General features: G+C 55.0%; 1 protein-coding gene across 8 annotated transcripts; it reads left to right on the plus strand.

Moving 5' to 3' along the window:
- The first annotated feature begins 64 nt into the window (after positions 1 to 64).
- HYOU1 (hypoxia up-regulated 1) lies at positions 65 to 11,796 on the plus strand. Of its 8 annotated transcripts, none has more exons than XM_060604962.3 (26): positions 65 to 255; positions 1,062 to 1,159; positions 1,375 to 1,468; positions 1,647 to 1,725; positions 1,874 to 2,028; positions 2,122 to 2,198; positions 2,496 to 2,677; positions 2,904 to 3,019; positions 4,250 to 4,442; positions 4,633 to 4,767; positions 4,925 to 5,007; positions 5,106 to 5,238; positions 5,393 to 5,580; positions 5,781 to 5,919; positions 6,653 to 6,713; positions 6,892 to 6,971; positions 7,376 to 7,561; positions 7,653 to 7,825; positions 7,980 to 8,067; positions 8,182 to 8,304; positions 8,489 to 8,622; positions 8,748 to 8,832; positions 9,484 to 9,724; positions 9,819 to 9,866; positions 10,120 to 10,197; positions 10,324 to 11,796. In XM_060604962.3, exons 2-26 carry the CDS (start codon positions 1,069 to 1,071, stop codon positions 10,386 to 10,388), a joined length of 3,027 nt encoding a protein of 1,008 aa, XP_060460945.2. In that variant the 5' UTR covers positions 65 to 255; positions 1,062 to 1,068; the 3' UTR covers positions 10,389 to 11,796. The 8 variants fall into 8 exon arrangements, with proteins under 8 accessions (XP_060460945.2, XP_060460943.2, XP_060460946.2 ...); XM_060604960.3 differs by having other exon boundaries at positions 65 to 248; XM_060604963.3 differs by having other exon boundaries at positions 65 to 248; positions 10,327 to 11,796.
- Positions 11,797 to 13,258: the final 1,462 nt, after the last annotated feature.

Raw genomic sequence — 13,258 nt, forward strand, 5'->3', positions numbered from 1 at the left:
AGCGCGCGCCGCGGCGATGGGGGCGGGGCCCGGCGCGCGGCGCAGGGCCGGGCGGCCGAGGCTCCAATGAGCGCGCGCCGCGTCCGGGGCCGGCTGGTGCGCGAGACGCCGCGGAGAGATTGGTGGCTAATGTAACAGTTTGCAAACCGAGGGGAGTTGTGAAGGGCGCGGGCTTGGGGGCGCCCTGCCGGCCTCGTGGGTACGTCCGCCGCCGCGTTTGTCCCAGAGCTGGGGCCGCAGGAGCGCAGGCAAGCGGTAACGGGGTTGGGGATGGCGATGGGAGCCGGCCACCCCTCCTAGGAGAGGCAACGTGCTAGCTCCGGGGGCGGGTCGGTAGCGGGAGCAAGGGCCGCACGGACGCCGGTGCGCTTGACCCCGCAGCTCGGTCCCGGGGCGCCCCCACGCTTTAGGGGAGGGCCGGGCCGCGTTTCCGGGGGTGGGAGCCGCCGCCTTCGCCAGGTGACGCTTAGGTGAACTCGGGGGACTCGGTACCTGCCCGGCGAGGAATCTTACCGTTGCAGGCGCGGCGTCTGTGTAGGCAGCGGGGCGGGGGGTTGGGATGGAGAACGGGCGGCGGGCGGGACAACCCGAAAGGATACCGAGGAGGAGACAGGCCCTTCTAACATCCCAGCCTCCTCCAACGTCACCACTTCTCAGTTCCCGTCCAGGCCCGGCCTGGCTTTCCCCGCCAGCGGGAGAGCTCCAGGTGTAGGGAGGCAGTTGAGCTCTGGGTGGGGATCCCTGGCCGCACCCCAGGTGTCTAACAGCAGGGGCAGTGCTAGGGTGAGCCAGTTACAGCCTATGCCGTGGACGGAAGGCTCTGGTCTCCTTTCTCCTGTCCCGGTACCTTCCCTGTTTAGGGATGTGGTGGATGGAGTCCAGGACCCTTTGTGTGATTAGAGTGCTGGGTCCTTATCAGGAGGGCGGGGAGGGGGATGTAGGCCCCTTTGCCCCCTGGTGAGGGTGGAGTATGAATCTTAAAGCTTCTCTGTTCTGGGATGAGTTTCTGTCTTCTTCACTCAGGGCATCCGGTTACAAGTGTTGTTTTTCTCCTCCCTCAGAGGCACAATGGCAGCCACCGTCAGGAGGCAGAGGCCAAGGAGACTAGCCTGTTGGGCCTTGATGGCTGTGCTCTTGGCAGATCTCTTGGCACTGAGTGGTATGTACCCCAGTAGTGGGCTCAAAAGAAGAATTGATGAATGAACTATGGTGGGAGAGGAGGCTTTTAGTTGGAAGTTGGACTCTTGAGTTGCTGAACCTAGGGTTTTATCTTTGCTATCTTTCCTTCTCTTTGGAGGGTGAAGTGCTTTGGTTAGAGGGGACTCAGGAGTGTTGGGGAACAGGGGGTAATCAACAAATCTCTTTCTTTTTCAGACACGCTGGCAGTGATGTCTGTGGACCTAGGCAGCGAGTCCATGAAGGTGGCCATCGTCAAACCCGGAGTGCCCATGGAAATTGTCTTGAACAAGTGAGGGCGGCCCCAGTGTCAGGGGTGGGGGAAGAGGGAAGTCTGTGCTCCAAGCCCGAGTGTATTCTTGCTAGGGCCCACAACAGGCTGGTGTCGGAGTGATTGTATTTGGGGTGTTGAGGCTCCTGAATCCACATCCTGCTGTAGGCACCTGGGCCCTGTGTCTCTTTTTTTTCAGGGAATCCCGGAGGAAAACCCCAGTGACTGTGACCCTGAAAGAAAATGAAAGATTCTTTGGAGACAGTGCAGCAAGCATGGTGAGCTAACAGCCCACCCCCTTCCCATAAGCGATGGGCAGAAAAGAGATGTCAGACCCCAGAGCCTGTTCTCTTACCAGCCTCTGATGTGAGAGGTAGGTGATGGTGGACTTGGGAACCTCACGCCATATTCCTTATTTGTTCTCAGGCCATCAAGAATCCAAAGGCAACACTGCGTTACTTCCAGCACCTCTTGGGGAAGCAGGAGGGAAACCCCCATGTGGCCCTTTACAGAGCCCGTTTTCCAGAGCATGAGCTAGGCTTCGACCCACAGAGGCAGACTGTGCACTTCCAGATCAGTCCGTGAGTGTTGTGCTGGGGACAGTGGGCTCAGTGGGCCTCATGGGCTCATGAGCTCATGGTTGTCCTTGCCTTTAACTCATCCCCTCCCCACAGGCAGTTACAGTTCTCACCTGAGGAGGTACTCGGCATGGTCCTCAATTACTCACGTTCCCTGGCTGAAGATTTTGCAGGTGAGCAGCTAAGGTGGGGCCAGCGGTGGCCAGGTTCCCTAGGGTCTCAGTGGGACAGTTTTGCCTCCCAGGGAACAGCCAGCCATATTTGAGGACATCTTTGGTTGTCACAACTGGGGAGCTGCTACTGGCATCTAATGAGCAGAAGCCAGGGATGCTGCCCGAGATCCTACAATGCACAGAATAGCCCCACACAGCAAAGAGTTACTTGGCCCAGAAGGTCACTAGTAGCAAGACTCGGAAAGGGTCGTCTTGAGTATGGAGCTGGTGGGAACCCTGGTCTGTTGCCCTCTGTAGAGCAGCCCATCAAGGATGCAGTGATCACCGTGCCAGCCTTCTTCAATCAGGCCGAGCGCCGAGCTGTGCTGCAGGCGGCTCGCATGGCTGGCCTCAAAGTGCTACAGCTCATCAATGACAACACCGCCACCGCCCTCAGCTACGGCGTCTTCCGCCGGAAAGATATCAACGCCACTGCCCAGGTGAGCTGGGGAGGAACTTCTCACCGGACTTGGAGGTTGGCTGGCTGTGACGACGGAGACCGCTTGACTCTGTTTTGCATCTCGTTTGCACGACTAGCCCTTGACAAAATGCAACACCAGGCCCCTCTCGGCTAGCGTTGGGGCTTTTCGGCTTTCAGTGGAGAGTCGATACAGCACCTTGGAGTTAGAGAAGGTTTCCGTGACAGTTGTCTCGGTGTCTCCACAGAACGTCATGTTCTATGACATGGGCTCTGGCAGCACCGTGTGCACCATTGTCACCTACCAGACGGTGAAGACTAAGGAGGCGGGGATGCAGCCACAGCTGCAGATCCGGGGAGTGGGGTAAGTGGGTACTTGCTGAGACACCTTCGGGTCGGGGGTTTCTTCTTGGAGGGGCAGCTGCCTCCTTTTCCCGCTCCCTGCACGAACGTTCTCCTGAAGCATCGGTCACTGTAGGGTACCTCTTGGAAGAACCGGGGAAAGATGGAGAGAGAAGGGGACAGTTTGGGAAGATTGAAAGGCAGGGAACTTACCGAGAGCTATTACTTAGGAAATCCGTGGGGCTACCGACCATGCGCAATGTCAGATGCGGTCATTTGCTTGTTCTTGTCACTTTCAGCGTACTTACTGGTGACGTGGTCTGATTTTCTGAGCCGTTCTTTTCTGTGCGGTTCTTCCTCCACCACTCTAGTCCCAGCTTCCATCATCTCTGACCTGCAGGGTTACGATAGAAGGTCTCCCCGTCTTCACTGTGGCCCCCCTCCAGTTCTTTCTCCACGTTGTAGCCAGAAGGTTGTTTTCAAAATGCCAACCTGAGTATAGTCTATTTCTTTAAAAGCCTTCAGTGGCAGGGTGCCTGGGTGGCTTAGTCGGTTGAACATCGGACTCTTGATTTGGCTCTGGAGCCTGCTTAAGATTCTCTCTCTGCCCCTCTCCCCTGCTCTCGCACGTGCCCACATTCTTGCCAGCTTTCTCTTTCAAAGGAAAAAAAAAAACTTAGTGGTTCCAGACCTTTATCGTGGCCTGTGAGAGCTCTGACTCCTCCCTTTTGTCTCTACCCAGAGCCTTTGCTTTTTGAGTTCTACCATGCCTGTCCTTTGGAGCTTATTCATTGGGCTGTTTCTCACCTCAGGGTCTTTATGCACACTGTTCCCTCCATCTAGGGTTGTTTGCTCTTCAACCCATTAACTCCACTCAATCCTGCAGGTTTCAGCTCAGGCATCACATCTCCACAGAACTTTCTATGGTGTCTGTAAATAGGGGGCATTTCCCTTCTACGTCTTCTAACGCTGTTGTCTGTCTCCCTTATAACTCGGGGTGGTTGGCATTTTTTTTCGTGTAATTGTTCGATGCTAGACTGTAAGCTCCTTGACAGCAGGTTCCCTGTCTCTTTGCTGTTAATTGCATCTCCAGAGACAAACAGATAGTCAATGCCCAGTAAGTACGGTGGATTGGATACGCACGTGAACTCCCACTGAGGTGTCAGCCACGTGGGAGGAAGGTGAGGTTCCTAGGTCGATGAAGGGACACTGTGTGTTCCTCACGCTTTTTCTGTCTCTTTTCCCTGGATAGATTTGACCGCACCCTGGGGGGCTTGGAGATGGAACTCCGGCTGCGTGAGCACCTGGCAAGGCTTTTCAACAAGCAGCGGAAGGGCCAGGGAGCTAAGGATGTGCGGGAGAACCCCCGTGCCATGGCCAAGCTGCTACGGGAGGCGAATCGACTCAAAACCGTCCTGAGTGCCAACGCTGATCACATGGCACAGGTGCCCACTCATGGCTGGTCGAGGGCAAATATTCTCCATCCTGAGCTAGGCCCCTTGTGTGCGGTGTGGCCCATCCCTCTTCCCAGGCCTCCTACCATTCTCCCAAAGTCCAATTCCCTCGATTTCTGACCTGCCCCCGCAAAGAGGAGGACCTGGGTGGGCGCTCTGACTTGCCCCATCCTCCTCCTAGATCGAGGGCCTGATGGATGATGTGGACTTCAAGGCAAAAGTGACCCGTGCGGAGTTTGAAGAGTTGTGTGCAGATTTATTTGAGCGGGTGCCCGGGCCTGTGCAGCAGGCCCTCCAGAGTGCCGAAATGAATTTGGTGAGGGGGTAGTGAGATGTGGGCGTGGGGTGGGGGGCATGTGGGATAGAAAGTGGTTAGGTGGCAGGGGGGAGGGGGCGGGAATGTCACCGGATGCGTCGGTGCCGAGGAGGAGGGCTGATGATGTGCCGTTCCATTTCCCATTCTCTGTCTGTAGGATGAGGTTGAGCAGGTGATCCTGGTTGGTGGGGCCACTCGGGTCCCCAAAGTTCAGGAGGTGCTGTTGAAGGCTGTGGGCAAGTGAGTGTGGGTGCTGAGGCATTGGGGCCAGGGCTGCGGAGAGGGCGGCCAGGCTGGGTGCTCCAGAGTAAACGTGCTGAAGCGCAGGACTTTTGCAGGGAGGAACTGGGGAAGAACATCAACGCAGACGAAGCAGCTGCCATGGGGGCTGTGTACCAGGCAGCTGCGCTCAGTAAAGCCTTCAAGGTGAAGCCGTTTGTAGTGCGAGATGCGGTGATCTACCCCATCCTGGTGAGTAGGCCTGTCTGATCGCCTCACCGAGGGTGGTTTCTCTCGTCTGCCGTAGCCTGTACACTTGTTTTCTGCCAGTTGACGGCTTCCACATACCCTTACCCCAGAACCTGCTCTGGCTCTCCAGTGTGCTTCCTCTCTGCCTGCTGTGTAGGTGGAGTTCACAAGGGAGGTGGAGGAGGAGCCTGGGGTTCGCAGCCTGAAGCACAATAAGCGTGTTCTCTTCTCCCGAATGGGGCCCTACCCTCAACGCAAAGTCATCACCTTTAACCGCTACAACCATGACTTTAACTTCCACATCAACTATGGTGACCTGGGCTTCCTGGGGCCCGAGGATCTTCGGTGAGAGGGTGGGGCGAGGTGGGGGCTCCAGAAGGGAGGATCTGGGGCCACGGGGCTGACGGGGAAGCGGGCTGTGCGGTCAGGATTGGGGTGAGCATTTTCTCTGGAGGGCCCAACATTTTGTGCTGGGAGGCCTTGTAGTCAAAGGCTGGAGGCTGGCTGGCTGAGTTCCCTGGACTTGCTCTCTCCTCCCCAACCAGGGTATTTGGCTCCCAGAATTTGACCACAGTGAAGCTGAAAGGTGTGGGTGAGAGCTTCAAGAAGTATCCCGACTACGAGTCCAAGGGCATCAAGGCTCACTTCAACCTGGATGAGAGTGGCGTGCTCAGCCTCATCAGGGTGAGAGCAGAATGAGACCGTGGGTACAGGGCAAGGGTCCAGGCCCCACCAGCCTTTGCAGAGCGGTTCCACCTGGTATTAGAACATGATAAGCGGGAGAGGCTTATGGAGGTAGATAAGTCCTGGCTCTAAACACAGCTAACCAGGGACCTGGTGGGTCAGGGCCTATAAAAAGTTACAGATGTTGTAAATTTCAGGATCTGTAGAATGGCCAAGTAATCCGTTCTCAAAGAATGGTTCGGGGCTGGCCGGGGGGGGAGGGGGGGGGGGTGGGGGCACCAGGGTTGCTCAGTCAGTTAAGAGTCCCAACTCTTGGTTTCAGCTCATGTCTTGATCTCGTGGTTGTGGGTTCAGGCCCTGTGCTGGGCTCCACGCTGGACATGAAGCCTACTTAAAAAAAAAAAAAAAAAAAAAAAAAAAAAAAGTAGTTCTGGGTGTTAACGTCTTTTAGAAGGTACCCTGGGAAATCACGGCCCATTCTGTTGTCAAGTGGAGAAGTGCAAGGCCGTGAGGGAAAGAAGGAGCTATGACCCAGTCCTCAGGAGGGCTCATAATCCAGGGGGGTAGTGATGACTTGATTCAAGATCCCTTAGAAGAAGGCGGGTGAGGGAATAGGCCAGCACCGCCACGGGTCACGTGGATGTGTGTGAGTAGACACCCACTGTGGCAGGACGTTTGTGGGGACGAGGTGGCTTAGCGTGTGCGTCTCGTCACCTCGCATCCCTGTTTCTAGGTGGAGTCTGTGTTTGAGACATTGGTGGAGGACAGCCCAGAGGAGGAATCTACCTTGACCAGTGAGATGAGTGTGTGTGTGTGTGTGTGTGTGTGTGTGTGTGTGTGTGCGTGCGCGTGTATGTGTGAGAGAGGATGTACTTGTGTGCCTTTGAGGGAGGCGGGCAGACCTTGCCCTTGGGCAAGGAGGTGGTGTCACTGCTGTGGCCCCTTTGAGTCTTTGGGTTTTCTTCCTCCTAGAACTTGGCAACACCATCTCCAGCCTGTTTGGAGGTGGTACCACACCAGACACTAAAGAGAACGGTACAGACACTGTCCAGGTAAGGCCAGCACGGAGCCAGGGGAGCTTGGAGGATGGTAAATGGGGCCGGGTAGTAGCAACAGAGGCAGGGAGGGATTGGGGGCAGGCATTCCAGCTGCCTAGGACTGACTAGACCCGCCCTCCCCGCTTTACCCGGGCCCTTGCTGAGTGAACCATACCCTCCTCTGGACCCTGAGCCGTCCCTGTGCTCGGGCTCCAGGGCACATTCCCTTCATCTCGAAGCACTGCTCCTCCGACCAGACCGCCTGCCGTAGTCTGCACAGCCTGTGACCCTATGGTCATCTGCCTGTCCCCAGGCTGTGCTGGGAGCAGCAGGCCCCTTCACAGCAGAGCCTGGGGGATTTGGCGTTGCCCGCTGAGCGATTCATCCATAGGCTCTGCTGGGGACCTCTTGTTTCCCAGGAGGAAGAGGAGAGCCCTGCTGAGGGGAGCAAGGATGAGCCTGGAGAGCAAGTGGAGCTCAAGGAGGAGGCGGAGGCCCCAGTGGAGGACACCTCTCCGCCCCCACCCACTGAGCCGAAGGAGGCTGCGGTTCCTGAGGAAGAAAAGGCCACAGAAAAAGAAAACGAGGAAAAGCCTGAGGCCCAGGTGAGCCAGAGGCGAAGGGAATAGATGCCTGCCTGTGGGGAATAAAAGGACCTGAGCTTCTCCTGACCTCCTCGTTTCTTTCCCCCACCAGAAGCCAAGTGAGAAAAAGGAGGCAGGGTCTGAGGCTGCCCCTCCAGCCCCAGAGGAAGAAAAGAAGCAGAAGCCTGCCCGGAAGCAAAGAATGGTAGAGGAGATTGGGGTGGAGCTGGTGGTTCTGGACCTGCCTGACTTGCCCGAGGATGAGCTGGCCCACTCAGTGCAAAAGTGAGTAGAAATGTGCGCGCGTGCGTGTGTGTGTGTGTGAGCATGCACGCACAGGGTGGTAAGGGCAGTGGCACCCATGGGAGGGAGAGCCGTCTGCCCCAGGGTCTGAGGTCAACATGCTCTCTCCCTCGTGCTTGCTTCTGTCATCCCACAGACTTCAAGACTTGACGTCCCGAGACCTAGAGAAGCAGGAACGGGAAAAGGCTGCCAACAGCTTGGAAGCTTTTATCTTTGAGACCCAGGTTGGTGGGCTGGGAGACACAGCTGCCCCGGGACCTGTGTCTGAGGAGGGTCTGCCTCTGTGAGCCCTGCTCTTGGGGTTCGGTGCATGCTTGGGCCCGTGTGCACCTCTCTAGGACAAACTGTACCAACCCGAGTACCAGGAAGTGTCCACAGAGGAGCAGCGCGAGGAGATCTCTGGGAAACTCGGCGCTGCCTCCGCCTGGCTGGAGGACGAGGGCTTTGGGGCCACCACAGTGGTAAGCGGCTTCCCAGGACGTGGTGGGTGGGATGGGAGCCCTCGCTTTGCTCTTTACAGGCAGAAGGTCGGAGAAGGTGAGGAGAGCTGGGGTGTGAGGCCAGGAGAAGGACGCGGGGCCGGCTTCAGGGCCAGCCTCTCATCCCTTCAACCCCCTCTGCCCACTCCCACCCTGCATCCGTCAGATGCTGAAGGAGAAGCTGACTGAGCTGAGGAAGCTATGCCACGGGTTGTTTTTTCGGGTAGAAGAGCGCAAGAAGTGGCCTGAACGGCTGGCTGCCCTTGATAATCTCCTCAACCATTCCAGCATGTTCCTCAAGTGAGCAGCCCCTTCGATTTTCTTCCTTATTCGGTCCTGCCAAGCCTGGAAGTCCATCAGCTTCCCATGCCCACACCCCAGATCCCTCTCTCCCCTGGGCTCACCGTCTCCTTCCTGGCTTACAGGGGCGCCCGGCTCATCCCAGAGATGGAGCAGATCTTCACTGAGGTGGAGATGACAACGCTAGAGAAAGTCATCAACGAGACCTGGGTAATCAATCCCTGCATGAACACTTACTGGGATGCTCCCCTGGCAAGGTGTGCTATGCTGGGCAGAGAGGAGATGCCGAGAAACCGGGGTTCAGCAGCTACTGCTGCCTCCTGGCCCGGCAGCTAATCGGGAAGGCGGAAGGCATTTACATTTGAGGCCACGTCTGATTAGCCCCAAGCAAGGGTCACGGCCATGAGTTTTGTCAGACTGCAGGAGCAGCAGAGCCCATCCCTCTGAGGTTAGAGCAGCTGCTCCAAGCAGCTGGGGCTTGAGCTGCGCTCAGAAGGTGAGCCAGGGAAGACTCGTCACGGGAGGCCGAAACTCTTCCTTTTGGGTGTGTGGAGAGTGATATTGAGCCAGAGCTCAGAAGTGGAGAGACCAGGGAATAATCAATCAAGAGCTTCAGCTGTAGTTGGTCCCTAGTATTGTAGGCCACAGACATGGCTACGAGTTTGGGACTCCTTTGTGGGGAGCCTCAGATGCCGTTCCGAAGAGTCTGCTTACCATCGTGGGGCTGACGGCCAGGAGTAGTGGAGTGGTTTGCCATCTGAGGGAAAAGCCTAGGGCCGGTCTGGGGTGTATTTCATCCGGGCCAGAGATAACCTACCCTCTCCAGGGCTAGCTCTGAGCCTGTCCTGGGCTCACCCACAGGCCTGGAAGAATGCGACCGTGGCCGAGCAGGCCAAGCTTCCCGCCACAGAGAAACCCGTGTTGCTCTCAAAAGACATCGAGGCCAAGATGATGGCCCTGGACCGTGAGGTGCAGTATCTGCTCAACAAGGCCAAGTTTACCAAGCCCCGGCCCCGGCCCAAGGACAAGAATGCAACCCGGGCAGAGCCTCCCCTCAATGCCAGTGCCAGTGACCAAGCAGAGAAGGTCATCCCTCCACCAGGTGAGGGCAGGGTGCCTGGCTCCAGGTGCCACTGGGCGGGAAGAAGGCCTCCTTTCCCTCCGGGGACTACATTTTACCCCTGGTTTTCCTCCAGGCCAGACTGAAGATGCAAAGCCCATTTCAGAACCTGAGAAAGAGACTGGTGAGTTGAAGAAAGTGATTGGGAATATGGATATTGCTAAGCCTAGGGGTCGGCAGACTTGCAGGCACAGCCGGTTTCTAGAAGGTCCACAAGCTGTGAACAGCCCTTACGTTTTTAGGTTCTTACATATCCACACAAGCATGTCTGTGCAAAGAAGCCGGGTGTAGCCCACAACCCCTAAAACATTCACCATCTGTCTTTTTCTAGAAAAAGTTTGCCAACCCTTTCATTAGTCCCTTCCTCCCTTCTGCAGAGGCTAACCTCTTCCTCCCTAAAGCAGGATCTGAACAGGCAGACACCGAACCTCTGGAGTTAGAAGGTCCTGGAGCAGGTGAGCATGGGGCTGGGGGCACCCGGGAAGCCTAGTAGGGCCCAGCAGGGAGGATCTGCCCGGAACGGGGCCAGTTACCTTTGTCTCACCTGCTGCTGGCATTCCTTCGCTCTTCCCCACTCCCAGCAGAACCGGAACAGAAGGAGCAGCCGACAGGACAGAAGCGGACTTTGAAGAATGATGAATTATAACCAACCCCCCCAGCTCCCCTTTCACCCCTCCCCCTTCTCCTACCTCCTCTATTTATTAAACATCGAGGGTCGGGGGAGGGGTTGCTCCTGCCTTCAGAGGCTTCGGTTCCTTTTCTCTCACCTTGATTGGAGGTGTGGAGAAGGGGGAGGAAGGGACAGCTCACCAGTTCCTTCGGCAGTGGTTCTGTGGTAAAAACTGAAATTGTTTCATTTCCCAGTCCCACCCCTGGTTCCTTACCCATCCAGGCCCTCATTTGGGGAAAATCACTATTATGTCTTAATTACTTGCCTGTGGGTGGGTGAGGGATTGGCTGTTGATGGGGTCGATGGACCTGGCAGGTGGGAGAGGGATGCCCTGGGCTATTAGAGAGTCTCCAGTCTTCTCTGTCCTCCTCCCTGCTTCCCTCTTCCACTACCAAGTCCGCCCCTACAGGGGCCAGTGTCTACAGAGCCTTGGTTACCAGGTCTGGTTTCTGAGTGCCTACCTATGCTCTTTCCTCCTCCAAGGTCTTGTCTTTCCCTAAAAGGCCCCATCCCCGGTGACGACTCTTCCCCTGGTTTCCTTGGCTTCCGGTTGTGAGTAAGGCAGCCGTCTGCCTCTTGCCCCAGCCTTTCCATCTGGACTGGCTGCAGTAAAGCTAGATCCATCCCCACCCGCGGTGGCCAGAGTAGGCAGCAAGAACGTGAAGAAGGGAAGCCAGCCGCCTCTGTGGGAGAGACGTCTGAAAACCCGGGAGCTCCCACTTAAGGCCTCTCAGACACAGGAAAGCGTGCGGAGTGGCCAGGGTGGGATGCCAGCATCCTGCGAGCATTGTCGGAGTCTGCATCTTCCCTGTTCCTGTCCCTCCGTGTCCCTGTGACTCCTGGCCCTCTCTGCTCTCCTGTCTTCTGCCCTCCTAGATACGGCCTTTCCCTGGTCCCTTGGCCCCCTGGGCTGACCAAAATGTGCTTTCTACTGTGAGCCCCTATCCCAAGACCCCGGGAGAAGGAGAGACCATGGCGTGAATGTAAAAATACCACCTCGCCCTCTTGGAGGCAGGCCGTGTGGGTGAAGGAAGAGGGTGTGGGCTGGCCTGCCTTTCTTGCATTGCTCTGCTAAGATGGAGGCTCTTTACCCATCATGCCGATGTTGGGGAGCCTGTCCTCCAGTGTTCGTCTGGAGCAGGAGCCACAGCACCACCCGGCTCCCAGGGCAGGGGGGAACCTGGTTGTGTCTGTCCTTTGTCTTTTTTCCTTTTTTTTTTTTTTTTTGCCACATTGGCAGATGTGAGACTTAAGGGTCCCACCCCATCCTGTATGTTTGAGTTCTTTCACTAGCGGTTAAGGCTGGTTGGACAGGTTTGAGTCAAATTGTACTTTGGTCCATTGTTAATTGAGAAACTGTTTCAATAAAATATTCTTTTCTACAGTTTTTGTGCTATGGTTTTTAAAATGTTTGTTCCCTGGGGCAGCGTGGTGGCTCAGTTGGGTTAAGCATCCGACTCTTGATTTTGGCTCAAGTCATGATCCCAGGGTCAGGAGTTCGAGCCCCAGGTTGGGCTCCTTGCTGAGCATGGAGCCTGGTGCACTTGCTCTCTGTAAAAACAAATGTCTCCTGTGTATGAACAATACATGTTTATTATAGAAAATTTGGACGCTAGAAGTTTGAATCTTAAAATTACGTATCCTGCTACCGCCAAAATACATTTTGGACTTAGTTGAGATTCGTATATGTAAGTTGTTTTTTCATGAGAACACAATTGTGGTTTTATTTTTCCCTTGACCTTTGGACCCCTATGTCCCAGGCATTTTTAGGTGACTACCATTTTTTAAGATAACAACCCATTTTGCAAGTAAGAAATTGACAGTTCACGGGAGACGGCCCAGCTGGCTCGGTCAGTGGAGCATGCGACTCATAATCTCAGGGTTGTGAGTTCATGCCCCACATTGGGTGTGGAGCCTACTTAAAAAAGAAAATGAAATTGACAGTTCAGAGGTCTCGGTAATGAATCCAAGGAATCAGAGGTGGTAAGTGCCTCGGCTAGGTTTGAATTTAAGGCTGACCCATTAGCACTCGCTGTTAACTGCTCTGATACGAGAATGTGTTACTAAAGTCACCACTCAGCACCGTTAATTTGGGTTATCAGTGGTGATGGAACCATATTTTGCCAAAGGAAGATCATTCTAGTCCTTAATCGCATGTCTAAGAAGCTGAATAAATAATGGGAAGATTATGTTTTTCTCTAAAGTTTGAACAGGTCAGACATGTTTTAAAGCCTGAAGGTTTTTATTTTTTAAAATAGACTTTCTTAGAGCAGTTGTGGGTTCACAGCGAAATTGAGCAAGAAATACAGAGACTTCCCATATACTCCGGCTCCACGCATGCACAGCCTCCCCCACTATCAACATCCCCCGCCAAAGTAAGACAGTCGTACTAACGTATGACCCGATGTTGATTATTGTCATCACCCGAAGTATAGTTTACATTAGGGTTCACTAATGTACTAATGTTGACATTGTACATTCTTTGTAATTTGGACAAATCTATAATGACATGTGCCCACCATTACATGTCATACAGAGTAGATTCACTGTCCAAAAAAATCTATGCTCTATTGGTCCATCCCTCCTGCCACTTGTAACTCCTGGCAACCACAGATCTTTTTGCTGTCTCCCTAGTTTTGCCTTTTCCGGAATGTCGTGTAGTTGGAGTCCTACAGCACGTAGCCTTTCAGCCTGGCCACTTTTGCTTAGCAACATGCGTTAACATTTCCTCCATGTCTACGTTTATTTATTTATTTATTTATTTAGAGAGCAAGAGTGTGTGCAGGAGGGTCACAGAGAGAGAGGGAGAGAGAGAATCCCAAGCAGGTTCCACACTGTCAGTGCGT

The sequence above is a fragment of the Panthera onca genome, chromosome D1 (assembly GCF_046562875.1).
Source record: "Panthera onca isolate mPanOnc1 chromosome D1, mPanOnc1 haplotype 2, whole genome shotgun sequence".
Lineage (NCBI taxonomy): Eukaryota > Metazoa > Chordata > Mammalia > Carnivora > Felidae > Panthera > Panthera onca.